The sequence below is a fragment of the Lactuca serriola genome, chromosome 5 (assembly GCF_051521515.1).
Source record: "Lactuca serriola cultivar US96UC23 chromosome 5, Lser_US96UC23_V15, whole genome shotgun sequence".
Taxonomy (NCBI): Eukaryota; Viridiplantae; Streptophyta; class Magnoliopsida; order Asterales; family Asteraceae; genus Lactuca; species Lactuca serriola.
Genome location: NC_136412.1, coordinates 112,438,450 through 112,461,302, shown reverse-complemented (window position 1 = coordinate 112,461,302; position 22,853 = coordinate 112,438,450). Strand labels below are relative to the sequence as shown.

Genomic DNA, 22,853 nt, shown 5'->3' with positions numbered 1-22,853 from the left:
TGGCTGACTCATGTAAACATCTTCAGTCAACTTTCCATTAAGGAAAGCGGTTTTGACATCCATTTGCCATATTTCATAGTCATGAAATGCAGCTATGGCTAACATAACCCTAATAAACTTAATCTTGATGTGACAACCCGAAGTTCGTTTCGTCATCATAACCCGTTCCGTCATTAAAAATTCGTCGTTTTGAATTGTTTCCATTTCGTTTCTAAATTAAGTCATTAATTTTGAGTTTGCTATTATGACTTAATGGTTTTCCAAACACATTAGAAACTCATGAACACGCCCCAATTTAGTAATTAGAAAAATTTTAGTTTCAACCATATCGGGTTACAACAACTTAATTGGGTGCGACCAAAAGCCTCGCTTAAAATCAGCATCGGGTAGAATTCCACCGTGTCTCAAACTTTAAGCATATATAAAGTTCAGAGAGCCTCATTTGAAGCCTTTTCCACTCTCTCTCTACTCTCTCTCCTCCAATCCAAACTCTAGGTCCAAAATCATCAAATTCAAGCTCCAAATCTTCAAGGTAACAATCCTAGCTCATAGTATAACATCCTTAGCCTTCAAATTCGTGATTAATATATGAAATAGGACCATAAACATGTGTTTACGACCCTGGAAGAGCCTTAGGCCGTGAACACATGCAAAAGGGGTTTTTGAGCCTTAAAACCCTTCCAAACCACCTTTAGAGCTTAGATATGACTTAGGGGCTTACCAAACTGGACTTAGAACACCTTGAACTCATCATTTAGAGTGTAAACATGAGTTTACGATCATATCACATGCTTGGACCGTAAACACCAATTCATGGGGAGTAAACTCATTTTAAAGTGTTAAGATGCCACTTAAACACACCATAAGCCTTGGAATAAAGTCTAGAAGCAACCACAATCAAGTTAAGGGCCTTAAACATGCTAAAAACTACTCCCTTAGGATTTCACGGCCATAAACCCCCCAAGGATGGGTTCCTGTGCCGTCAACTCCTATAAATGGGTCAATTGGTGTCTTAAATTCATTCCATGGCTTGTAGATTTAGGTAGAAACACTTGTAAATGACCTAGGACCACCAAAACATCAAAGAAAGGTGTGTGGGGGAGCTTACAGCCGTAAACTCTTAGTTTACTACCGTAAACTCCATTAGATGGTCCATATGTTGGTTTAATCCATTCTTATACCCTAGATTTGATTCTAGCAAATTTTCCCATGTGATATAAGACCATTTAGCACCATAGAACACCCAACCATGAGTTTACGGCCGTAAACTCATGGGGAGTGGGTCATTAGGGCCGTAAACTCCCTTAGGAGTTTACACTTGAAGAGTAAACTCCATATCCAAGCCATACACGTCCATAGATGTCACCTGGGTCGCTCCTAACACTTAAAATAGAGTGTTTTCGCGTCTCGGAGTGTATATTCTCAATTAAATAGTAGTTCAAAGCCTAATTAGATACAAATGTGTATCTTTTCATATTACATAGGAATCTCGCACGCATTCAAGCCCCAAATTGATGTTTAGCATCCAAACTGACACATTCCGCGACTGGTGAATTCATACCCCTACACCTTTTTCTGCGTTTTTCAATGTTTTCAGGGGGGAATACAAGCAAAATTACAAGGATAGCTTGTACTCAAACTTATTATTTCATTTGAAATGTTTCATGTTCCACATGCTTTTAACAATCAAAACCATATTAGCCTTGTTTGACTTGCAGAATTAGTTTTCAAATCTTACTATATATTGTTATAATATATGTTTCTTACATGATTTTTCCACTTTATTAGTGTTAAAAGCATTAGTTTAGTACATTTGTTTTGTCCTCGGTAACACTCCATAGAGATACGCGAGTGGAGAACTGCCCTTGTAATTAGAATTTAAAACAAGATTTTCCACATTATTACTTGTAAATTCGTTAATCTTAATAATTGGAGACACGTCCTCTGTAAACACTCCACAGAGATACGCGAGTGGAGGACCGCCCTCGTAACCAGAATCTCCTGGAGGGAGAGCGTGACTTGAGTGTATAGATCTATACGGGGCTGACTACCCCGCACCTGGCTGCTAGCTACAGCCGAACCGAAAGGTTCAAGGGTGACGAAAGTCATAAATGGATAATGGACTACTCATTGCCGTTTTTAGTCTATCGTATGGTTATGGAACTCGCAATTTAGATTATAGAGATTTACTTGTTGGTAATAATGAATTTAGTAAGCTAATAACCTTAAGAATTAGTTTATTTTCCTCACAATAGTTTTATATACGTGTTAAAACTAACATACATTTCAAGGATAACCAGGCTTTCAGGAAACTTCATGCAAACATTTTAAGTATGGTAGATACTTGTACATTACATTTGGATTCGATAACTAAACATTACTATTAGGAAAATAAGGGTTTTTCCTGGGATAACTGAACTGTTCTTAACTAGACCGTGTAACTAACGGATAACTAAACTTTACTTTTAAGGAAAATAAGGGTTTTTCTTGGGATAACAAACTGTACATAACCGGATCGTATAACAAACAGATAACTAAACTATACTTATAAGAAAATATGCGATTTTCTTGGATAACAAACTTTTTTGGAAAATCAAAGGAAACTTGTACATTTTCAGAAAATAAACCGCTTATGAACTCACCAGCTTTATGCTGATTTTTAAACTGCTTGTATTCTCAGGTCCACATTAGACAGGTACCCCGCGATCTTTTGGAAGTCGGATTGTATAGAAGACCCGTCTTATCTTTTGTTCATATGATATATATGTATAACACTTGTAACACTTTGATTTCAAACAAATGTAATAATTCTATGTAATGTAATGTTTTGTGTTTACTACACTTACTATGTACATTGGTTGCGATATTCATGACGTCCTCCGCCCCGGAACGTTTCCGCCTTCGGTTTCGGGGTATGACACTTGGCTACTGGAGAAAAAGTCTCATCATAATCCACTCCAGGAGTTTGAGAGAAGCCCTTTGCAACCAGTCGAGCCTTATAAGTGTGTACATTACCATCCATGTTGGTCTTCTTCTTAAAGATCCATTTGCACGCTACAGTCTTACGACCTGGTACATTCTCAACCAAGTTCCAAACTTGATTGTCATACATGGATTGTATTTTGCTATCCATAGCCTCTTTCCATTTAGAAGACTCAGGGCCTGCCATGGCTTCCGCATAGCTGTTAGGTTCATCCAGACCTACTAGTGTCTCATCCCTAATAAGTGTCTCACCTTCCGCAGTAATATGGAAACAATAGTAATGCTCAGGTGCATTCCTAACTCTCGTGGAACGCCTCAGAGGTACAGACTCGTCAATTCGCTCAACAGGAGTTTCCTCCTCAAGTTGAGGGCTAGGGTTTGAAGTTCCTTCACCACTTGACTCTTGAAGCTCTTCAAGGTCAATTTGCCTCCCACTGTCTCCTTGGCTTATAAACTCTCTCTCTCTCTCTCGAAAGACTCCTCTTCTTGCTACAAAAACCACATTATCACTAGGTCTGTAAAAGAGGTAACCAAAGGATCTTTGTGGGTAGCCGATGAAAATACACCTCTCGCTTCGGGGTTCTAGCTTATCATGAGACTTGCGCCTCACAAAAGCCTCGCAACTCAAATCTTGATGTGGTCTAGTTTGGGTACTTTACCAGTCCACATCTCGTGAGGAGTTTTGGCAACTTTCTTTGTAGGGACTAGGTTAAGGATATGGGCGGCAGTCTCTAAGGCATACCCCCAGAATGAGATTGGTAGCGAAGCTCAACTCATCATGGAACGAACCATATCCAACAAGGTTCGATTACGCCTCTCAGCTACACCATTCAACTGCGATGTCCTGGGAGGTGTCAATTGTGAGACAATCCCACATTCCCTAAGATAGTCAAGGAACTCTGAACTAAGATACTAACCACCTCGATCGGATCGAATCATCTTAATGTTCCTGCCCAATTGATTCTCGACTTCCTGTTTAAATTCCTTAAACCTTTCGAAAGTCTCTGACTTATGCTTGATTAAGTAGAAGTCCTCGTAGGACTTTTGGAGGTCGGCTGTCATAGTGGCCATCATGATGCATGCCACCTTAGTGGCATCCCTTTCATGTGCCCTAAAGTCAGCGATCTCTTGAGGAGTACCAACTGTCTCATCAATCTCCTTAAGCTCCTTATCGAGGACATATTCCTTGTCCTCGTAGCGGGTAATCATTCGGATGTTTCTGATCCATTCATTAAAGTTGGATCCATCAAAAGTGACTTTTCCACACAAGTTCATTAGAGAAAAAGAGCCATTAGGATTAGAGCCAGAAGCAGCAGTGTTTGCAGACATCTGAAGAGAAGGAAAAATTTAGTTTAGATATAGAAATAGTCTTTAATAAAACACCCAAATGTAGTATTAAGGCTAGGACCCAATCACAATATATTATACTTAGAAGAGGTATGTCGTAATCTAAGTAATAACATATTTGAAAGGTAGGTGAATGAAGATTCACCAATTTCCACCAAAGACGAAATATTAAAATATTTAATTTGGTTCTTAGAAACTCCTAGATTCTTTTAAGATTCAATGAACTTTTCAAAGGCATGTTTCAATCTCGAGTGTGCCCTCCAATTTTGTGACTGGGATGCCGAGGATCACAAAACGAGGTGTTAAGTAACCATGCAAATTACTTGGTACTCTTAATGTATTACCCCTCAATCGATGTGCCGGTTAACCACACACGCTCCATCGATACTATGATAAACATTAAGTCACCCTTTACCTACCTTGTTAAGTTCAAGTTAGTGTGCCGGTTAACCACACACGCTCCACTAACGACTTAGACAAAGTGTAAAGTGTAACTTCATGGATTAGCACCTTATTCACATTTTTCCTAAAGTAACTAAGATTGGGAATTTAATAAAACATTTAGTTACTTTATAATATTCATCATACTTTTAATGAGAATTTATAAGTCCTTGTCCTACTCGTTCGGCTAACGACCCTCCACCAGTCAAGCAAGCGGTGGGTGAGAGTGGACACCCATTAAGTTGCCATTTTATAGGCAACAACCTTATACCCACCTTATAGACTGTCTTCGTGAATGAGGCGTACTAGCGGTAAGACGACTTTGATCTTATACATATATATATATATATATATATATATATATATATATATATATATATATATATATATATATTATTAACTTATAATATTATAAGTATAAGAGTTGAATTTTAACTTTTAAAATTCTAAGGGTTGGAACTAAAGTTTTAATATGACTTTACTTGTTCCAAAACTTGAGGGAAAGTTTTGTAAACTTTCAAAACTTTTCATTTCTTGTAACTTATGAGTTAATTAGAGTATTAAAAATGAAGATTCTTCATTTTATAACCCATGTGTTCTTTTAATGGTTTTAAAAACAAAGTGACTTTTGGTTTTCCATAACTTGAGGACAAGTTATGGACTCCATTAAAACACATAATGATCATGAATTAATCTACCACATAGGTTACAAATAATTCCTATGATCATCTAAACATCATAAGATCAAGAACATGAATATGAACACTTTCATGAATAAAAAATTACACTTAAAAACTTGTAATTTTGATAATTTATCATTATAAATGGATTAACTTGAATATTACACCAACTAAAACAAGTTTTAAAACACCAAAACAGTTTAGGGTAATGCTCCTAGTCCATTTCCAGCAACAAGAATCGAAATTCTGAAAACTGTAGCCTCTACTCGCCGAGTGCATGAACTGACTCGACGAGTAGCTTGCATTTGGTCATGGACTCGTCGAGTCCCCCCATGGACTCGGCTAGTTCATATGAGCAGAAAGCAAAAAAAATTCGATTTTTCAAGCAGTTTGCACAAAAATCAAACAAGCAAGCCTAGGCTCTGATACTACTGATGAGTTTTTAGCATTCTAACACTTCCTAAGTGTACATGCAACCCTAATAACATTGGATCTATGTTTGTCTAATAATCATCCAAAGTTGTTTTTCCAAGGTTATGAGCCTATCTAGCATACATGGGGTACAATTTTCTTTGTATAAAAGATAGAACTACATACCTTGTTGTTGAAAGTGTTCCTTGAAACCTTGTGAGCCTAACACCTCAAGTGTGATGCCTCAAATGCTTCACACAACACCAAATTCAAAGAATAAACTTGAGAGAATACTCTAACACATGCAAAATCGGCCAAGCCCTCTTGTTTCTTAGTGTTACCGATTTTGGGGAGAAACACATTGCTTATATAGTGTGTTGCATTAGGTAAACCCTAATGTAACATGACTCTTCATTTCTTGATCCATGGGTTAACTCCATGGAGCATCCATGGAGCATCCTATGGGTGGAACCCAACTTGATAATCCATGGAGCCTCTTAGCCCATTATATAAGATATGGAAGATTTACATAATCTACCCATATATTTAATTAGTTATCTTTGATCACTTAATTAATTCTAAATTAATTCTTGATCAAAACTAATAATATTATTAATATATTAGAACTTATAATATATTAATAAACCATATGTGTGATCCATGCATGGATCATGAAAGCCCAAAATGTGATGGATTAGTGATTACTAGTGGGCTAGAAGGTGGTTTGGGCTCAATGGTTGGGTTGTGCATGGTAACCCACAAATTGAATTAGGGTTGCATGAAGACTAGGGCAACATTTTTAAGGCTTCATAAGTGCTAAAAACGTTACTATTTGCTTCATAAAGCCTCCTAGCCGTTTTTGACACTCTTTGGTGGATTAGGGTTACACTTTAATGCTTATGATGACTCCTTAATGCTTCTTATGGCTCCTTAATGAAGCATAGCCGTTTTTTTTTCATTCACAAGTCTCATGGACGTTTTTTTTGTGTTCTTTCAAGAGTTACCTTAATTTCTATTTACTAGTTTTAATGAATAATTGGTTGGTTGGCTTGTAACCACCAAATTTGTAATAAAGGCTTCATATAAAGCCAAATTATGCATGGAAAAAGTGATAGACGAATTTTTAAGAAAAAAAAACCTTTGTTCAATTGGAATTATTGCTATAATTCACAAATTATCTTGTTAGGACGTGTTCTTGACTTGATACGAACTCAATCCAATAGGTCTTGGATTGTTTTCACCGGTATACAACTTAATAGGTCTTGAGTTGTTACTAATCTATCCATTTCTTTCCATTCATATATCATTTGTGGTTACTATTCTTTCTTAATTTACCTAAACACTACCCTACTCACCAAATCAAGCCCATACACGCATCATAAGTGGTATCAGAGCGCATAATGGATTTTGATGATCCGGAGTTCCTACAAAATCTTCGTGAAGCATTAAGAAACATCCAAGAAGGTGGAAATCGAAGGCAACCCCGCCGTGGTGAACATAGGGTTGTGGAAGAATTCAAGGTGTCTGAATTGCCTGAATTTGTTGGTGGAACTGATCCTGAACGCTACTTGGAGTGGGAAAGGAAGATTGAAAGAATGTTCGAGTTCAAAGAAGTGGATGATGAAAAAAGCTGCAAGTATGCCATTCTCAAGCTAAGTGGTGGTGCTTCATTGTGGTTTGAAGGGCTTAAGGCCAAGAGAACCCGTGAAGGCAAAGAAAAAATTTGTTCTTGGCTTTCTCTAAAACGAAAGCTAAGAAAGAGATATGTTCCTTCTACTCATAGAATTGCCACTTACAAGAAGATTGCTGATTTGAGGCAAGGAAAAATGAGTGTTGGAGAATACATTGACGAATTTGAGAAGTTGTCCTTGATGGGGGATATTGAAGAAATTGAAGAACAAAAAATGACTCGTTTTCTAAAAGGGTTGAACTACAACATTGCCAATGTTGTGGAGTTATATCCTTATGCTGATTTTGGAACTCTTTGTGGTTTGTGTTTGAAGTTGGAGGGGCAGGCCAAAGCACGTTATGGTGGGAGTTCAAGTTCAAGTCTCGAAAGTCCCAAGTCAAAGTCGTGGTCCAAGCCCGAGTCTAGCAATAGACAAAATTCTGTTTCTACTCCTTCTGGTTCTAGTAGTGTTCCCGTTGCTCCTAAACTTACTAGTGGTACCAAAGAAACTAGTTTGGCGAAAATTAGATGTTTCAAGTGTCAAGGTTTTGGTCATTACCAAAATGCTTGTCCAAACAAAAGGGTGGTGACTTTAAGGGAGGCCATTGAATGTCGTGAAGAGTTGGAGGAAGAAGAGAGGTTGGCGGGTATTTTTTATGATACACAACAAGAAGAGGAAGAAGAGGAGGAGGTAGAGTATGAAGCACCGGTGTATGATACAGTTTTGGTGCTTAGAACCCTTAAAACTCAAGGGGTTCAAACCGTGGCTGATATGGATCAACGAGACCAATTGTTTCACACCAAATGTTTGGTTAGAGACAAGTGGTGTAGTTTGATTATTGATGGTGGAAGTTGTACTAATGTTGCTTCTAATGAAATGGTGATCAAATTGGGTTTGTCTACTACAAACCACCCAAAACCATATGTTCTTCATTGGTTGGATGATGGAAGCAAAATAAAGGTGACAAAACAGGTTAGAGTTGGTCTAACTATGGGGTCTTATGAAGATGAAGTGTTGTGTGATGTTATTCCTATGGATGCATGTCATATTTTGTTGGGGCGTCCTTGGCAATTTGATAGGGACGTGTTACATAGAGGGAGGAGCAATGAATATGAGTTGAAACACAATAATAAAAAAATTGTGTTAAAACCCATGTCCCCAACGGCCATAAGGTCCATGAATTCTAAACAAGTAAAAAAACCTAATCTTTCTATGTTTGCTAGTGAAAGGGAGGTGGAGCAAGTTCTTGACAAAGGTGATGTTATCTACATGCTTGTGGCCAAAGAGCATGCAAAGGTGGAGAAGATGGTGCATGGAGAAAACGCTATTGCTGATTTGCTTTTGGAGTTTCAAGATGTGTTTCCAAGCGAATTACCACCGGGTTTGCCTCCAATCCGTGGTATCGAACACCAAATTGACCTTATTCCGGGTGCTCCTTTGCCCAATAAAGCCGCCTATAGATGTAATCCGGAGGTGACAAAAGAGTTGCAAAAACAAATTGATGAACTCATGAAAATGGGTTATGTTCGTGAAAGCCTAAGTCCTTGTGCTGTTCCAGTTTTGTTGGTTCCAAAAAAAGATGGTTCTTGGAGGATGTGTGTTGATAGTAGGGCCGTTAATAACATCACCATAAAATACCGATTTCCTATTCCTAGAATTGATGATTTGTTGGACGAGTTGCATGGTTCTATTGTGTTCTCAAAAATTGATTTGAGAAGTGGTTACCATCAAATTCGTATGCGTGAAGGGGATGAATGGAAAACAGCCTTTAAAACTAAACATGGCTTGTATGAATGGACTGTGATGCCTTTCGGTCTAACTAATGCACCTAGCACTTTCATGCGACTAATGAATGAAGTGCTAAAATCTTTTTTGGGCAGGTTTGTGGTTGTGTACCTTGATGATATCTTGGTATATAGCAAGAGCTTGGAGGATCATTTGGTGCACTTAAAACAGGTTTTCGAGACGCTTAGAGCTCAAAAACTCTATGGGAAGCAAGAAAAATGTTCGTTTTTGGTGGAAGAAGTGGCATTTTTGGGTTTTGTGGTGTCAAGAAATGGCGTGTCCGTGGACCCATCCAAGACTGAAGCAATCAAGTCATGGCCTATTCCTACTAATATTTCTGAAGTTAGATCATTTCATGGTCTTGCTTCTTTCTATAGAAGATTTGTTCGTGATTTTAGCACCATTGCAAGTCCCATAACAGGTTGTTTGAAGAAAGGAGTCTTTGCATGGGGAGAAGAAGCTCAAAAGGCATTTGAGAAACTCAAGGCATTGTTGTGTGATGCTCCTATTTTGGCTCTTCCTGATTTTTCTCAACCATTTGAAGTGGAGTGTGATGCAAGTGGAGTTGGTATTGGGGCTGTTTTGATCCAATCCAAACGTCCTATTGCTTATTTTTCTGAAAAGTTGGGTGGTGCTCGTTTGAATTATTGCACTTATGATAAGGAGTTTTATGCTATTGTCCGTGCTTTAGATCATTGGAGTCATTATTTGCGTGCAAATCATTTTATTTTGCATTCTGATCATGAATCCTTAAAGTACATCAATGGGCAACAAAAGTTGAGCACAAGACATGCAAAGTGGGTGGAGTTCTTGCAATCCTTTCATTTCTCATGCAAATACAAGGATGGTAGAAGCAATGTGGTGGCTGATGCACTCTCGAGGCGTTACTCGTTGTTGGTGACTTTGGATGTTCGTTTCTTGGGATTTGAAACTCTAAAGGACCATTATCAATCTGATATGGACTTTGGAGATATGTTTTTGAAATGTACAGGTGGTCCTAATGGTGAATTTGTGATTCAAGATGGCTTTCTATTCAAAGGCAATCGCCTTTGTGTCCCAAAACATGCAATACGGGAGTTGTTGATTCGTGAAGCTCATGGCGGTGGTTTGGCTGGTCATTTTGGCATTACCAAAACTTTGCAGGTGCTTAAAGAACATTTCTTTTGGCCGAAGATGTTGGGGGATGTAACCAACATAGTGGGCAAGTGTGTTACATGTCATATGGCAAAAACAACTTTCAAGCATGGTGTTTACACTCCTTTGCCGGTTCCTATTCGTCCTTGGGAAGATGTGTCCATGGATTTCATTATGGCTTTGCCTAGAACTCAAAGGGGGAAGGATTCCATTATGGTGGTGGTGGATAGGTTTTCAAAAATGGCTCACTTTGTGCCATGTCATAAAACAAATGATGCATCTAACGTGGCTGATTTGTACTTTAAAGAGGTGGTTCGTTTGCATGGTATTCCTAAAACAATTGTTTCTGATAGGGATTCCAAGTTTCTAAGTTACTTTTGGAACACTTTGTGGAGGAAAGTCGGTACTAAGTTACTTTTTAGTACATCCCATCATCCACAAACGGATGGGCAAACGGAGGTGACTAATAGAACTTTGGGTGCTTTGTTGAGAGGGTTGGTTAGCAAAACTCAAAAAGATTGGGACATCAAACTTGCACATGCTGAATTTGCCTATAATCGTTCTCCTACTTATGCTACAGGTCACTCTCCTTTTGAGGTGGTGTATGGTGTGAATCCTTACATGCCTTTGGATTTGATTCCATTGCCAAAGGATGAATTGGTTCACAAGGATGCTAATGACAAGTTGAAGGCTATGATGAAACTACACCAACAAGTTCGTGAGAAGATTGAAGCCGTGAATGAGTTGTACAAACAGAAGTCCAACAAGCATAGGAAACCACGTGTCTTTCAAGATGGTGACTTGGTGTGGGTGTATATGAGGAAAGAACGTTTTCCTAACAAAAGGAAAAACAAGTTGATGCCAAGAGCTGAAGGTCCTTACAGAGTGGTGTCACGTGTCAATGATAATGCTTATAAGGTAGATTTGGGAGGAGACCATGGAGTGCATGCTACCTTTAATGTGGGAGATCTTTCACCTTATCTTGATGATGATGGACTTGATGAATTGAGGTCAATTCCTTTCAAAGGGGGAGGGGATGATCCATGCATGGATCATGAAAGCCCAAAATGTGATGGATTAGTGATTACTAGTGGGCTAGAAGGTGGTTTGGGCTCAATGGTTGGGTTGTGCATGGTAACCCACAAATTGAATTAGGGTTGCATGAAGACTAGGGCAACATTTTTAAGGCTTCATAAGTGCTAAAAACGTTACTATTTGCTTCATAAAGCCTCCTAGCCGTTTTTGACACTCTTTGGTGGATTAGGGTTACACTTTAATGCTTATGATGACTCCTTAATGCTTCTTATGGCTCCTTAATGAAGCATAGCCGTTTTTTTTTCATTCACAAGTCTCATGGACGTTTTTTTTGTGTTCTTTCAAGAGTTACCTTAATTTCTATTTACTAGTTTTAATGAATAATTGGTTGGTTGGCTTGTAACCACCAAATTTGTAATAAAGGCTTCATATAAAGCCAAATTATGCATGGAAAAAGTGATAGACGAATTTTTAAGAAAAAAAAACCTTTGTTCAATTGGAATTATTGCTACAATTCACAAATTATCTTGTTAGGACGTGTTCTTGACTTGATACGAACTCAATCCAATAGGTCTTGGATTGTTTTCACCGGTATACAACTTAATAGGTCTTGAGTTGTTACTAATCTATCCATTTCTTTCCATTCATATATCATTTGTGGTTACTATTCTTTCTTAATTTACCTAAACACTACCCTACTCACCAAATCAAGCCCATACACGCATCAATGTGTTATTTCTCTCATTTAGTTTATTCAATTGTATGGTGCCATGCAACCCAAATGGACCATGCCGGGTCGGGTCAAGTACTTATCAGAAATAGTTATGGACTTAGACACCTTATCCAACAAAAAGAACCAGTAAAAGATAACAAAATTAAAATACTCATAATTGCGAAAACAAAAAAACCCCATCAGATTATCAATCTCGAATCTTCTGTCACTTCTCCTCTCCTCCATCATCCACTTAGTCTTCAACAGAAAAGACTCCATCCTCTTGTAACTATGATCCAACTCCTTCCATTGCAAAAACTTCCTGCACATCATACACAAGCCAAAGCACAACAAACTAACACCAAAACACCAAAAAATCAGAATAAGTTTCATACTAGACATGGCATCAACCACATGTCTAGGATTCTCCATTTGGATAATCTCAATTAAGATCATATCCAAACAGAAAATCCCATAGGTACAAGTCACATGATTTGAGAGTAAACTCTGCAACCAGTAACATAATCCGTCAATTCCTTTGTATAAGCACTTATTCCAAAAATACCCCCACCAATTCCCAGCAATAAGATCACCAACATTGGACATCCTCCGCTGCCAACTCCAAATACGAAACCCACCAATCATCAAACTAGCAAACCAGAAAAAGACATCCATATCTTAGATTTTTTCCATTCCAGAAATACCCCAGGCCTTATCAACTTTATCATTGACCATCTTAGCCTTTTTCCTTAATCCCAACAGCTTTAACCTTATTTCACTTTCGATACAACCAATCACTCCCTCATACGAATTTCTCCTATTACTGAACAATCTAGAGTTCCTCCCCTTCCAGATATGAGTAACACAACTAGCAAACACACATTTATTAATCAGATTCTCACCAGAATTCTTTTTAAACAAACTGCACAGCTTCACAATCAATTCAATCCAGTCATCCACAAAAAGATTAATACCAATCTTATTACAAAAATACCTCCAAATACAATGAGAATAATCACAATTAAAGAAAAGATGGTTATGAGAATCAGGCGTAACAGCACAAAATGGACATAGTAAGTTACCAGAAACTTCCCAACCTCTGACACGATCCTGAGTTTTCAATCTTTTTAAAATAGCCATCCACAAAATAAACAAATTTCGAGGAATGCAATTACTATACCAAACAATATCATGCCAAGGAACTTTGTCTCCAAAGTTATTAATATCACACCACACCTGTTTGCATGAAAATTGTTTACATATACCTTTCTTATCTCTCTAACTTGCAACATCCCTCATATTAGGCTCAATATTCTAAACATGGGAGCATCCTTCAATCCAGGGAATTTATTAACCCACTCAACCGACCAAGTATAGGTATCATAGACTAGAACATCACTAACCAAAGAAGAATCACTAAACCCATTGCTAACCCAATCTCTTCTAGATATAATTGAACCTAATATACCTAATGGGTGCCACCAATCATGCCATAGAGAAGTACTCATCCCATTTCCCACACATGAAACAACATGGGGCCTAACAATTTTCCTCACCTCCAGGAACCTCTTCCAAGTCCAGCTCATACTCTTTTTCTGCAAAATATCCCAAAAATTTATGTTTCCAATATAATTGGATCTCACCCACTGAACCCACAGAGAATTTTTGTTATTAATCACATTCCACACGTGTTTAGCTAACAAAGCATCATTCCATTTCCTTAAATTCTTTACTCCTAAACCTCCATAAACTTTACTCTTACAAATATCATTCCATTTGACTTTAGCTTTCCCTTTGACTATCTCACCATTCGCCCACAAGAAAGTTCTACACAACTTTTTAATCTCTTTGATAGTAGCAATGGGAATTTTAAAAATCGAAGCCCAATACACATGAATAGATGTCAAAATAGAATTAATGAGCTGCAGCCTACCAGCAAACGATAAAGCCTTGCTTTTCCAATTGAAAATTCTCATCTTAATCTTCTCAATCAGCTTTCTACAATCTCTACCAAATAGCTTAGTAACACACATAGGAACACCCAAATACTTAAAAGGAAATCTCCTAATATCAAAAGGAAGAATACCCAAGATAATCCTTCTCATATTAGGCTTAACACAACTAAAGAAAATCTGGCTTTTTTCCATACTCACCTTCAGCCCTGAAACTTTTTTAACTCATCAAGGGCATCCCTTATAACTCTAGCCGAATTCCCATTACCATAAGAAAAGACTAACAGATCATTAGCAAAACATAAATGAGAAATTTTAAGGGCCATACACTTACTATGAAACTTAAAATTCTGGATTTCTTCAATATGCTTACCAAGGATGATATTAAACACCTCCATAACTATAGTAAATAGGTAAGGAGATAGAGGATCTCCCTGCCTAAGACCCCTCTTTCCTTCAAAATACCCATGATCTTCACCATTAAAATTAAGCATGAACCACGGGGAAGAAACACAAGCCATAATCCACTGGGTCATTATCAGATGAAACCCAAACCCCTTCAGAATTCTATTAAGAAAATTCCAATCCACGATATCATATGCCTTTTGAAAATCAATCTTTATGGTGCATTTGGGAATTCCCCTCTTATTTTTATACCCCACCATTAGCTCCTGAGCAAGAAGAATATTATCCAAAATAGATCTTCCTGGGATGAACGCGGATTGAGCATTGTTTAATACTTGAGTTCCAAAATAGAAGTTTATGCAACTTAGCAAAGCTTTTATGAGCATCTTTTAATTCTTGAGTTCCACAACATAAGTCTATGCAATTTAAGTAACGATTTGATGAGCATTGTTTGATTCTTCAGTTCCACAATAGAAGTCAATGCAATTTAGCAAAGATTTTATGAGCACTGTTTCATTCATGGGTTCCACATTGGAAGTCTATGCAATTTAGCAAAGCATTGATGAGCATTTTTAATTTTTGAGTTCCATAATAGAAGTAGTCTTTGCAATTTAGCAAACCCTTGACGAGCATTGTCTAATTCAGGATTTCCACAACTACAAGTGTATGCAGTTAAAGCAAAGCTTTGAGGAGAATTACTTCATTCTTGAGTTCCACTTAGAAGTGTATACAATTTAGCAAAGCTTTGATGAGCATTGTTTAATTCTTGACTTCCACAATACTATCTTTTCAATTTAGCAAAGCTTTGGTGAGCATTGTTTAATTCTTAAGTTCCACAATAGATGTTGTGTTTTCAATTTAGCAAAGCTTTGATGAGCATTGTTATATTCTTGAGTTCCATGATAGAAGTCTATGCAAGTTACCAAGGTTTTGATGAGCATTGTTTAATTCTTGAGTTCCACAATAGAATAGTCAATGCAATTTAGCAAGGCTTTGCCGAGCATTGTTTAATTCTTGAGTTCTTCAATAGAAGTCTATGCAATTTAGCAAAGCTTTCATGAGCATTGTTTAATTCTTAAGTTCCAAAATAGAAGTCTATGCAATTTAAAGCAAAACTTTGATGAGCGTTTTTTGATTCTCGTGTTCCATAATAGAAGTCTATACAATTTAGCAAAGCTTATATGAGCATTGTTTCATTCTTGGGTTCCACATTAGAAGTCTATGCAATTTAGCAAAGCATTGATGAGCAATGTTTAATTCATGAGTTCCATAATACAAGTAGTCTTTGCAATTTAGCAAAGCTTTGATGAGCATTGTTTAATTCTTGAGTTCCACAATAAAAGTGTATGCAATTTAAGCAAAGATTTGATGATCATTCTTGAGTTCTACTTGTGAAGTTAATGCAAATTTGCAAAGCTTTAATGAGCATTATTTAATTCTTGAGTTCCAAAATAAAAGTAGTCTTCACAATTTAGCAAAGCTTTGATGAGCATTGTTTAATTCTTGAGTCCCACAATAGAAGTCTATGCAATTTATGCAAAGCTTTGACAAGTATTATTTCATTCTTTAGTTCCAGATTAGAAATCTATGCAATTTAGTAAAGCTTTGATAAGCATTGTTTAATTCTTGAGTTCCACAATAAAAATAGTCTTCGTAATTTAGCTAAGCTTTGATGAGCGTTGTTTAATTATTGAGTTCCAAAATAGAAGTCTACGCAATTTAAACAAAGTTTTGATGAGCATTGTTTCATTCTTGAGTTCCACATTAGAAGTCTATGAAATTTAGCAAATCTTTGATGAGCATTGTTTATTTCTTGAGTTCCACAATAGAAGTCTATGCAATTTAAGCAAAGGTGTGATCACCATTATTTGATTCTTGAATTCCACAGTAGAAGTCCATGCAATTTAGAAAAGCTCTGATGACCATTGTTTCATTCTTGAGTTCCACATTAGCAAAGCTTAGATGAGAATTGTTTATTACTTTAGTTCCATAATAGAAGTGTATGCAACTTAGCAAAGCTTTGATGAGCATATTTTAAATCTTGAATTCCACAATAGAAGCCTATGTAATTTAAGCAAAGATTTGATGTGCATTGTTTGATTCTTAAGTTCCACAATAGAAGTCTGTGCAATTTAGCAAAGCTGTGATGAGCATTGTTTCATTCTTGGGTTCTACATTGGAAGTCTATGTAATTTAGCAAAGCATTGATCAACATTGTTTAATTTTTGTATTGCACAATAGATGTACTCTTTGCAATTTCGCAAAGATTTGATGAGCATTGTTTAATTCTTGAGTTCCACAACTAGAAGTGTATGCAATTTAAGCCAAGCTTTTATGAGCATTGTTTCATTAATGAGTTCTACATTATAAGTCTATGCAATTTAGCAAAGCTTTGATGACCATCGCTTATTTCTTGAGTTCCACAATAGAAGTCTAGGCAATTTAAGCACAACTTTGATAAGCATTAATTGATTCTTTAGTTCCATAATAGAAGTCCATGTAATTTAGAAAAGCTTTGATGAGCATTGTTTCATTCTTGAGTTCCATTAGAAGTCAATGCAATTTAGCAAAGCTTTGATAAGCATTGTTTAATACTTAAGTTCCACAATAGAAGTCTATGAAATTTAGCAAAGCTTTGATGAGCATCTTTTAATTCTTGAGGCCCACAACAGAAGTCTATGCAATTTAAGCAACGATTTGATGAGCATTGTTTGATTCATGAGTTCCACAATAGAAGTCTATGCAATCTAGCAAAGATTTTATGAGCATTGTTTCATTCTTGGGTTCCACATTGGAAGTCTATGCAATTTAGCAAAGTTTTGATTAGCATTGTTTAAATCTTGAGTTCCACAATAGAAGTAGTCAATGCCATTTAGCAAGGCTTTGACAAGCATTGTTTAATTCTTCAGTCCTACAGTAGAAGTCTATGCAATTTAGCAATGCTTTAATCAGCATTGTTTAATTTTTGAGTTCCACAATAGATATAGTGTTTTGAATTTAGCAAAGCTTTGATGAGCATTGTTTAATTCTTGAGTTCCACAATAGAAGTCTATGCAATTTACAAAGGTTTTAATGAGCATTGTTTAATTCTTTAGTTCCACAATAGAAGTAGTCAATGCAATTTAGCAAGGCTTTGACAAGCATTGTTTAATTCTTGAGTTCTACAATAGAAGCCTATGCAATTTAGCAATGCTTTGAAGAGCATTGTTTAATTCTTGAGTTCGATAATAGAAGTCTATGCAATTTAAAGCAAAGTTTGATGAGCGTTGTTTGATTTTTGAGTTCCACAATAGAAGTCTATGCAATTTAGCGAAGCTTTCATGAGCATTGTTTCATTATTGGGTTCCACATTAGAAGTCTATGCAATCTAGCAATGTTTTTATAAGCATTGTTTAATACTTGAGTTCCACAATAGAAATCTATTCAATTTAGCAAAGCTATGATGAGCATCTTTTAATTCACGGGTTCCAAAATAGAAGTCTATGCAATTTAAGCAAAACTTTGATGAGCACTGTTAGATTCTTGAGTTCGACAATATAAGTCTATGCAATTTAGCAAATCTTTTATGAGCATTCTTTCAGTCTTGGGTTCCGCCTTAGAAATCTATGCAATTTAGCAAAGAATTGATGAGCATTGTTTAATTCTTGAGTACCACAATAGAAGGAGTCTTTGCAATTTAGCAAAGCTTTGATGAGCATTGTTTATTTCTTGAGTTCCACAATAAAAGTCTATGCAATTTAAGCAAAGCTTCGATGAGCATTATTTCATTCTTTAGTTCCACATTAGAAGTCAATGCAATTTAACAAAGCTTTGATAACGATTGTTTAATTCTTGAGTTCCACAATAAAAGTCGTCTTCGCAATTTAGCAAAGCTTCGAAGAGCATTGTTTAATTCTTGAGTTCCACAACAGAAGTATAATTTCAGTAAAGCTTTGATGAGCATTGTTTCATCATTGAGCTCCACATTAGAATTCTATGCAATTTAGCAAAGCTTTGATGAGCATTTTTTTAACTCTTGAGTTCCACAATAGATGTAGTGTTCGCAATTTAGCAATGTTTTGATGAGCATTGTTTAATTCTTGAGTTCCACAGTACACGTTTATGCAATTTAGCAAATCTTTGATGAGCTTCGTTTAATTCTTGAGTTCCATAATAGAAGTTTATGCAATTTAAGAAAAGCGTTGATGAAAATTGTTTGATTATTGAGTTCCACAATAGAAGTCTATGCAATTTAGCAAAGCTTTGATGAGGATTCTTTCATTCTTGGGTTCCACATTGGAAGTCTATGCAATTTAGTAAAGCATTGATGAGCATTGTTTAATTTTTTAGTTCCACAATAGAAGTAGTGTTTGCAATTTACCAAAGCTTTAATGAACATTGTTTAATTCTTGAGTTCCACAACAGAAGTGTATGCAATTTAAGTAAAGCTTTGATGAGCATTGTTTCGTTCTTGAGTTCAACATTAGAAGTCTATGGAATTTAGCAATGTTTGGATGATCATTGTTTAATTCTTGAGTTGCACAACAGATGTTGTGTTCGCAATTTAGCAAAGTTTTGATGAGCATTGTAAAATTCTTAAGTTCCACAATAGAAGTCTTTGCAATATAAGCAATGCTTTGATGAGCATTGTTTATTTCTTGAGTTCCACATTAGAAGTCTATGGAATTTAGCAAAGCTTTGTTGAGCATTGTGAGAGTTCCACAATAGAAGTAGTCTTCGCAATTTAACAAAGCTTTGATGAGCATTTCTTCATTCTTGACTTCCACAATAGAAGTCTACGCAGTTTAAGCAAAGCTTTGACGAGCATTGTTTAATTCTTGAGTTCCACATTAGAAGTCTATGTAATTTAGCAAAGTTTTGATGAGCATCATGTAATTCTTGATTTCCACAATAGAAGTCTATGCAATTTAAGCAAAGCCGTGATAAGGATTGTTTGATTCTTGATTTCCACAATTTCTGTCTATGCAATTTAGCGAAGCTTTCATGAGCATTCTTTCATTCTTGGGTTCCACATTAGAAGTCTATGCAATTTAGCAATGTTTTAATCAGCATTGTTTAATATTTGAGTTCCACAATAGAAATCAATGCAATTTAGCAAAGCTTTGATGAGCATCTTTTAATTCATGAGTTCCAAAATAGAAGTCTATGCAATTTAAGCAAAACTTTGATGAGCATTGTTTGATTCTTGAGTCCCACAATATAAGTCTATGCAATTTAGCAAAGCTTTGATGAGCATTGTTTCATTATTGGGTTCTACCTAAGATGTCGATGTTATTTCGCAAAGCATTGACGGGAATTGTTTAATTCTTGAGTTCCACAATAGATGTAGTCTTTGCAATTTAGCGAAGCTTTGATGAGCATTTTTAAATTCTTGTGTTCCACAATATAAGTCTTTGCAATTTAAGCAAAGCTTTGATGAGCATTATTTCATTCTTTAGTTCCACATTAGAAGTCAATGCAATTTAACAAAGCTTTGATAACAGTTGTTTAATTCTTGAGTTCCACATAAAAATGTCGTCTTCGCAATTTAGCAAAATCTTCGAAGAGCATTGTTTAATTCTTGAGTTCCACAACAGAAGTCTATACAATTTCAACAAAGCTTTGATGAGCATTTTTTCATTATTGAGCTCCACATTAGAATTCAATGCAATTTGGCAAAGCTTTGATGAGCATTGTTTAATTCTTGAGTTCCACAATAGAAGTAGTCCTTGCAATTTAGCAAAGCTTTAATGAGCATTGTTTAATTCTTGAGTTCCACAATAGAAGTAGTCTTTGCAATTTAGCAAAGCTTTAATGAACACTGTTTAATTCTTGAGTTCCACAATAGAAGTGTATGCAATTTAAGCAAAGCTTTTATGAGCATTGTTTTATTCTTGAGTTCAACATTAGATGTCTATGAAATTTAGCAAAGTTTTGATGATCATTGTTTTAATTATTGAGTTCCACAACAGATGTCGTCTTCGCAATTTAGCAAAGATTTGATGAGCATTGTAAAATTCTTAGAGTTCCACAATAGAACTCTATGCAATTTAAGCAATGCTTTGATGAGCATTGTTTATTTCTTGAGTTCCACATTAGAAGTCTACGTAATTTAGCACAGCTTTGATGAACATTGTTTAATTCTTGAGTTCCACAATAGAAGTCTAGGGTTTTAATGTGACAACCCGAAATTTTCCATTCAAATCAAACCACATCAATCCAATAGAAGTAGAGCAGTTTCAGTGAAAATTCAAACTTTTGGAATAAGTTTGGCAGTTCTAGGGTTTTACACCTAAGGAGTTATTAGGAGAGTGGTTGCACTAGGATTTTGTGCAACACTGTAAATCCATTACTCTAGGTCATTAGAAATCCATTCCGAGAATAGAAATATTTTCTGCCAAAAATCTCTGGACTATAAATAGAATTCTGAACCAAATTGGTTCATTATTTGATTTCCAATTAGAGAAAAGCCAAATACTCCCTCACGGATCTTCGGGTTTTCATCCCAGATTGTGAGTCTACTTCCCTAAATGTGTTTTAATACTTGTTATATACTTTATAACATTGTTTACATGTCCAAAACACAAGATCCGGGAGTTTACCGCCCAAGAACGTTCTTGGGGAGTAAACTCCAAAATCAAGCCTAAAGGCCACATAGTCCCATTTCCGTGTTAGGCATCTAACTAAGGACTTAGTGTATGATCATTAGAGGCTAGAAACAAATCAAAAGCAAGTAGTTTGAGGAGTTTACGGCCAAGGAACCACCTCTTGGGCCGTAAACTCCAAGTAAAGGGCACAAATGAGTGCCTTGTGATCCCTAGCCTTAGAACAAAAACCTAGAAGCTTCAAACTCATGATTTATGACATCAAAACCCTTGGAAATCATTTCCATAAGGGAGTTTATGGCCAAGAAACTCCTTGGGCCGTAAACTCCAAGTTTTAGGTTCCAAAATGCCTTCAAACTCTTCCTAAGGCTTAGTATTCATTTTTGGCATGTACCTTAATGTGTTTAGGACCTAGATAACACATGAAAAGCATAAGTGTTGGAGAGTTTACGGCCAAGAGTATTTCTTGGGCCGTAAACTCCTTTAATGGGGTCAAAGGACACCCTAGACACTTCCTTAGGCCAAACAACTTTAAGGGCAAGTACCTAGATGAGATATGGACTAGTTAAAATTCTTAGGACCTCATGTGTGAGGGAGTTTACGGCCCAAAGAGTTCTATGGCCGTAAACTCCATCAAATGGTCCCATTTAGTGCCTTAAACCTTCCTTAAGCAAATGGTTGAAGCCTAGACTTGTTCCTAGAATTGTTAGACACTTGAAAGGACAATAAGAACCCTCCCAAGGGAGTTTACGGCCGTAAACTCCAAGGGAAAAGGGTCTTTGGGCCGTAAACTCCCCTTAGGAGTCAATATGGTACCTTAAACTCTTGTCTAGCCTTGAAGCAATTCCCCTCTAAAGTTGTAGTACTTCTAAACTCCATTTCATGGCTTGTTTGAGAGTTTACGGCCAGGAGTTTACTCCCCTGGGCCGTAAACTCTAATGAATATGGTCTTTTGACCATAAACTTCCATTAGGGGCATTGCACTTCATTGTTGCAACCCATTAGCCTCCTAGCACTTGACCAAAAGTGTTGTCCTCGCGCTTAAATGTTATTACTTGTATAATTAGTGTTATAATCACTAATTATTTATATACATATGTCTTCATATGTAATTAGGATCATTGTGTGTGTCTAAGTCATCACTTGACACCAAGCACTTGTCTGATCCTTCCGTACGATAACAGCTCGTTCAATTCCAATCACATACTGCAGGTGAGTTCATATCCCTTAACTAATGTTTTAAACTATTTTAAATGTTTTATGGGGGGGATACAAGTAGAATCATGCTACTTATTATGTCAATCACATGTGATTAATAAGTAGGATTATATTACTTATTACAACAATCACATGTGATTAATATACAGCATCCAAAGGATTTGGCTACTCATTAGCCGTTTTACCAAACAGTTTCCTTCAAATGATTTTTATAAACATTTTATATGTTTTCAAACTACTTATTACACTGTACTTCTTACTCTGTGTATCATATTTCAAACTTATTTACAACTGTGTTTTCAAACAAATGTTCCTTGTACTTATATTGTTTTATCAAACAAATGTTCCTTGTACTTATATTGTTTTATCAAACAAATGTTCCTTGTACTTATATTGTTTTATCAAACAAATGTTCCTTGTACTTATATCGTTTTATCAGACTCATGCCTTCAAATTGTTTTATAGATTGACATCAAGTCGATCTTTCCTTAGACTAA

The 22,853-nt window shown here is 36.3% G+C and overlaps 2 protein-coding genes across 2 annotated transcripts; one reads left to right on the top strand and one right to left on the bottom strand.

Annotated features, from left to right (window-relative positions):
• The first annotated feature begins 7,261 nt into the window (after positions 1-7,261).
• On the top strand, positions 7,262-11,063 carry LOC145049746 (uncharacterized). The gene is made up of 2 exons (XM_078998112.1): positions 7,262-10,459; positions 11,031-11,063. The coding sequence occupies exons 1-2, from the start codon at positions 7,262-7,264 to the stop codon at positions 11,061-11,063; spliced, it is 3,231 nt and encodes a 1,076-aa protein (XP_078854238.1).
• A 1,812-nt stretch (positions 11,064-12,875) lies between these two features.
• LOC145049745 (uncharacterized) lies at positions 12,876-14,344 on the bottom strand. The gene is made up of 3 exons (XM_078998111.1): positions 13,877-14,344; positions 13,601-13,792; positions 12,876-13,433 (listed from the first exon to the last, which is right to left on the bottom strand). The coding sequence occupies exons 1-3, from the start codon at positions 14,342-14,344 to the stop codon at positions 12,876-12,878; spliced, it is 1,218 nt and encodes a 405-aa protein (XP_078854237.1).
• Positions 14,345-22,853: the final 8,509 nt, after the last annotated feature.

Bases quoted from the DNA above. Each gene is read 5' to 3' on its own strand.
- LOC145049746 (XM_078998112.1), top strand. From the start codon at position 7,262: ATGGATTTTGATGATCCGGAGTTCCTACAAAATCTTCGTGAAGCATTA. The intron at 10,460-11,030 runs GTGCTTAAAGAA...CTTATGCTACAG, and splicing joins GCATTACCAAAACTTTGCAG to GTCACTCTCCTTTTGAGGTG.
- LOC145049745 (XM_078998111.1), bottom strand. From the start codon at position 14,344: ATGGAAAAAAGCCAGATTTTCTTTAGTTGTGTTAAGCCTAATATGAGA. The intron at 13,793-13,876 runs GTGATTAATAAC...GATATTTTGCAG, and splicing joins TAGCTAAACACGTGTGGAAT to AAAAAGAGTATGAGCTGGAC. The intron at 13,434-13,600 runs GTTAGTGATGTT...TCATGCAAACAG, and splicing joins GGTTTAGTGATTCTTCTTTG to GTGTGGTGTGATATTAATAA.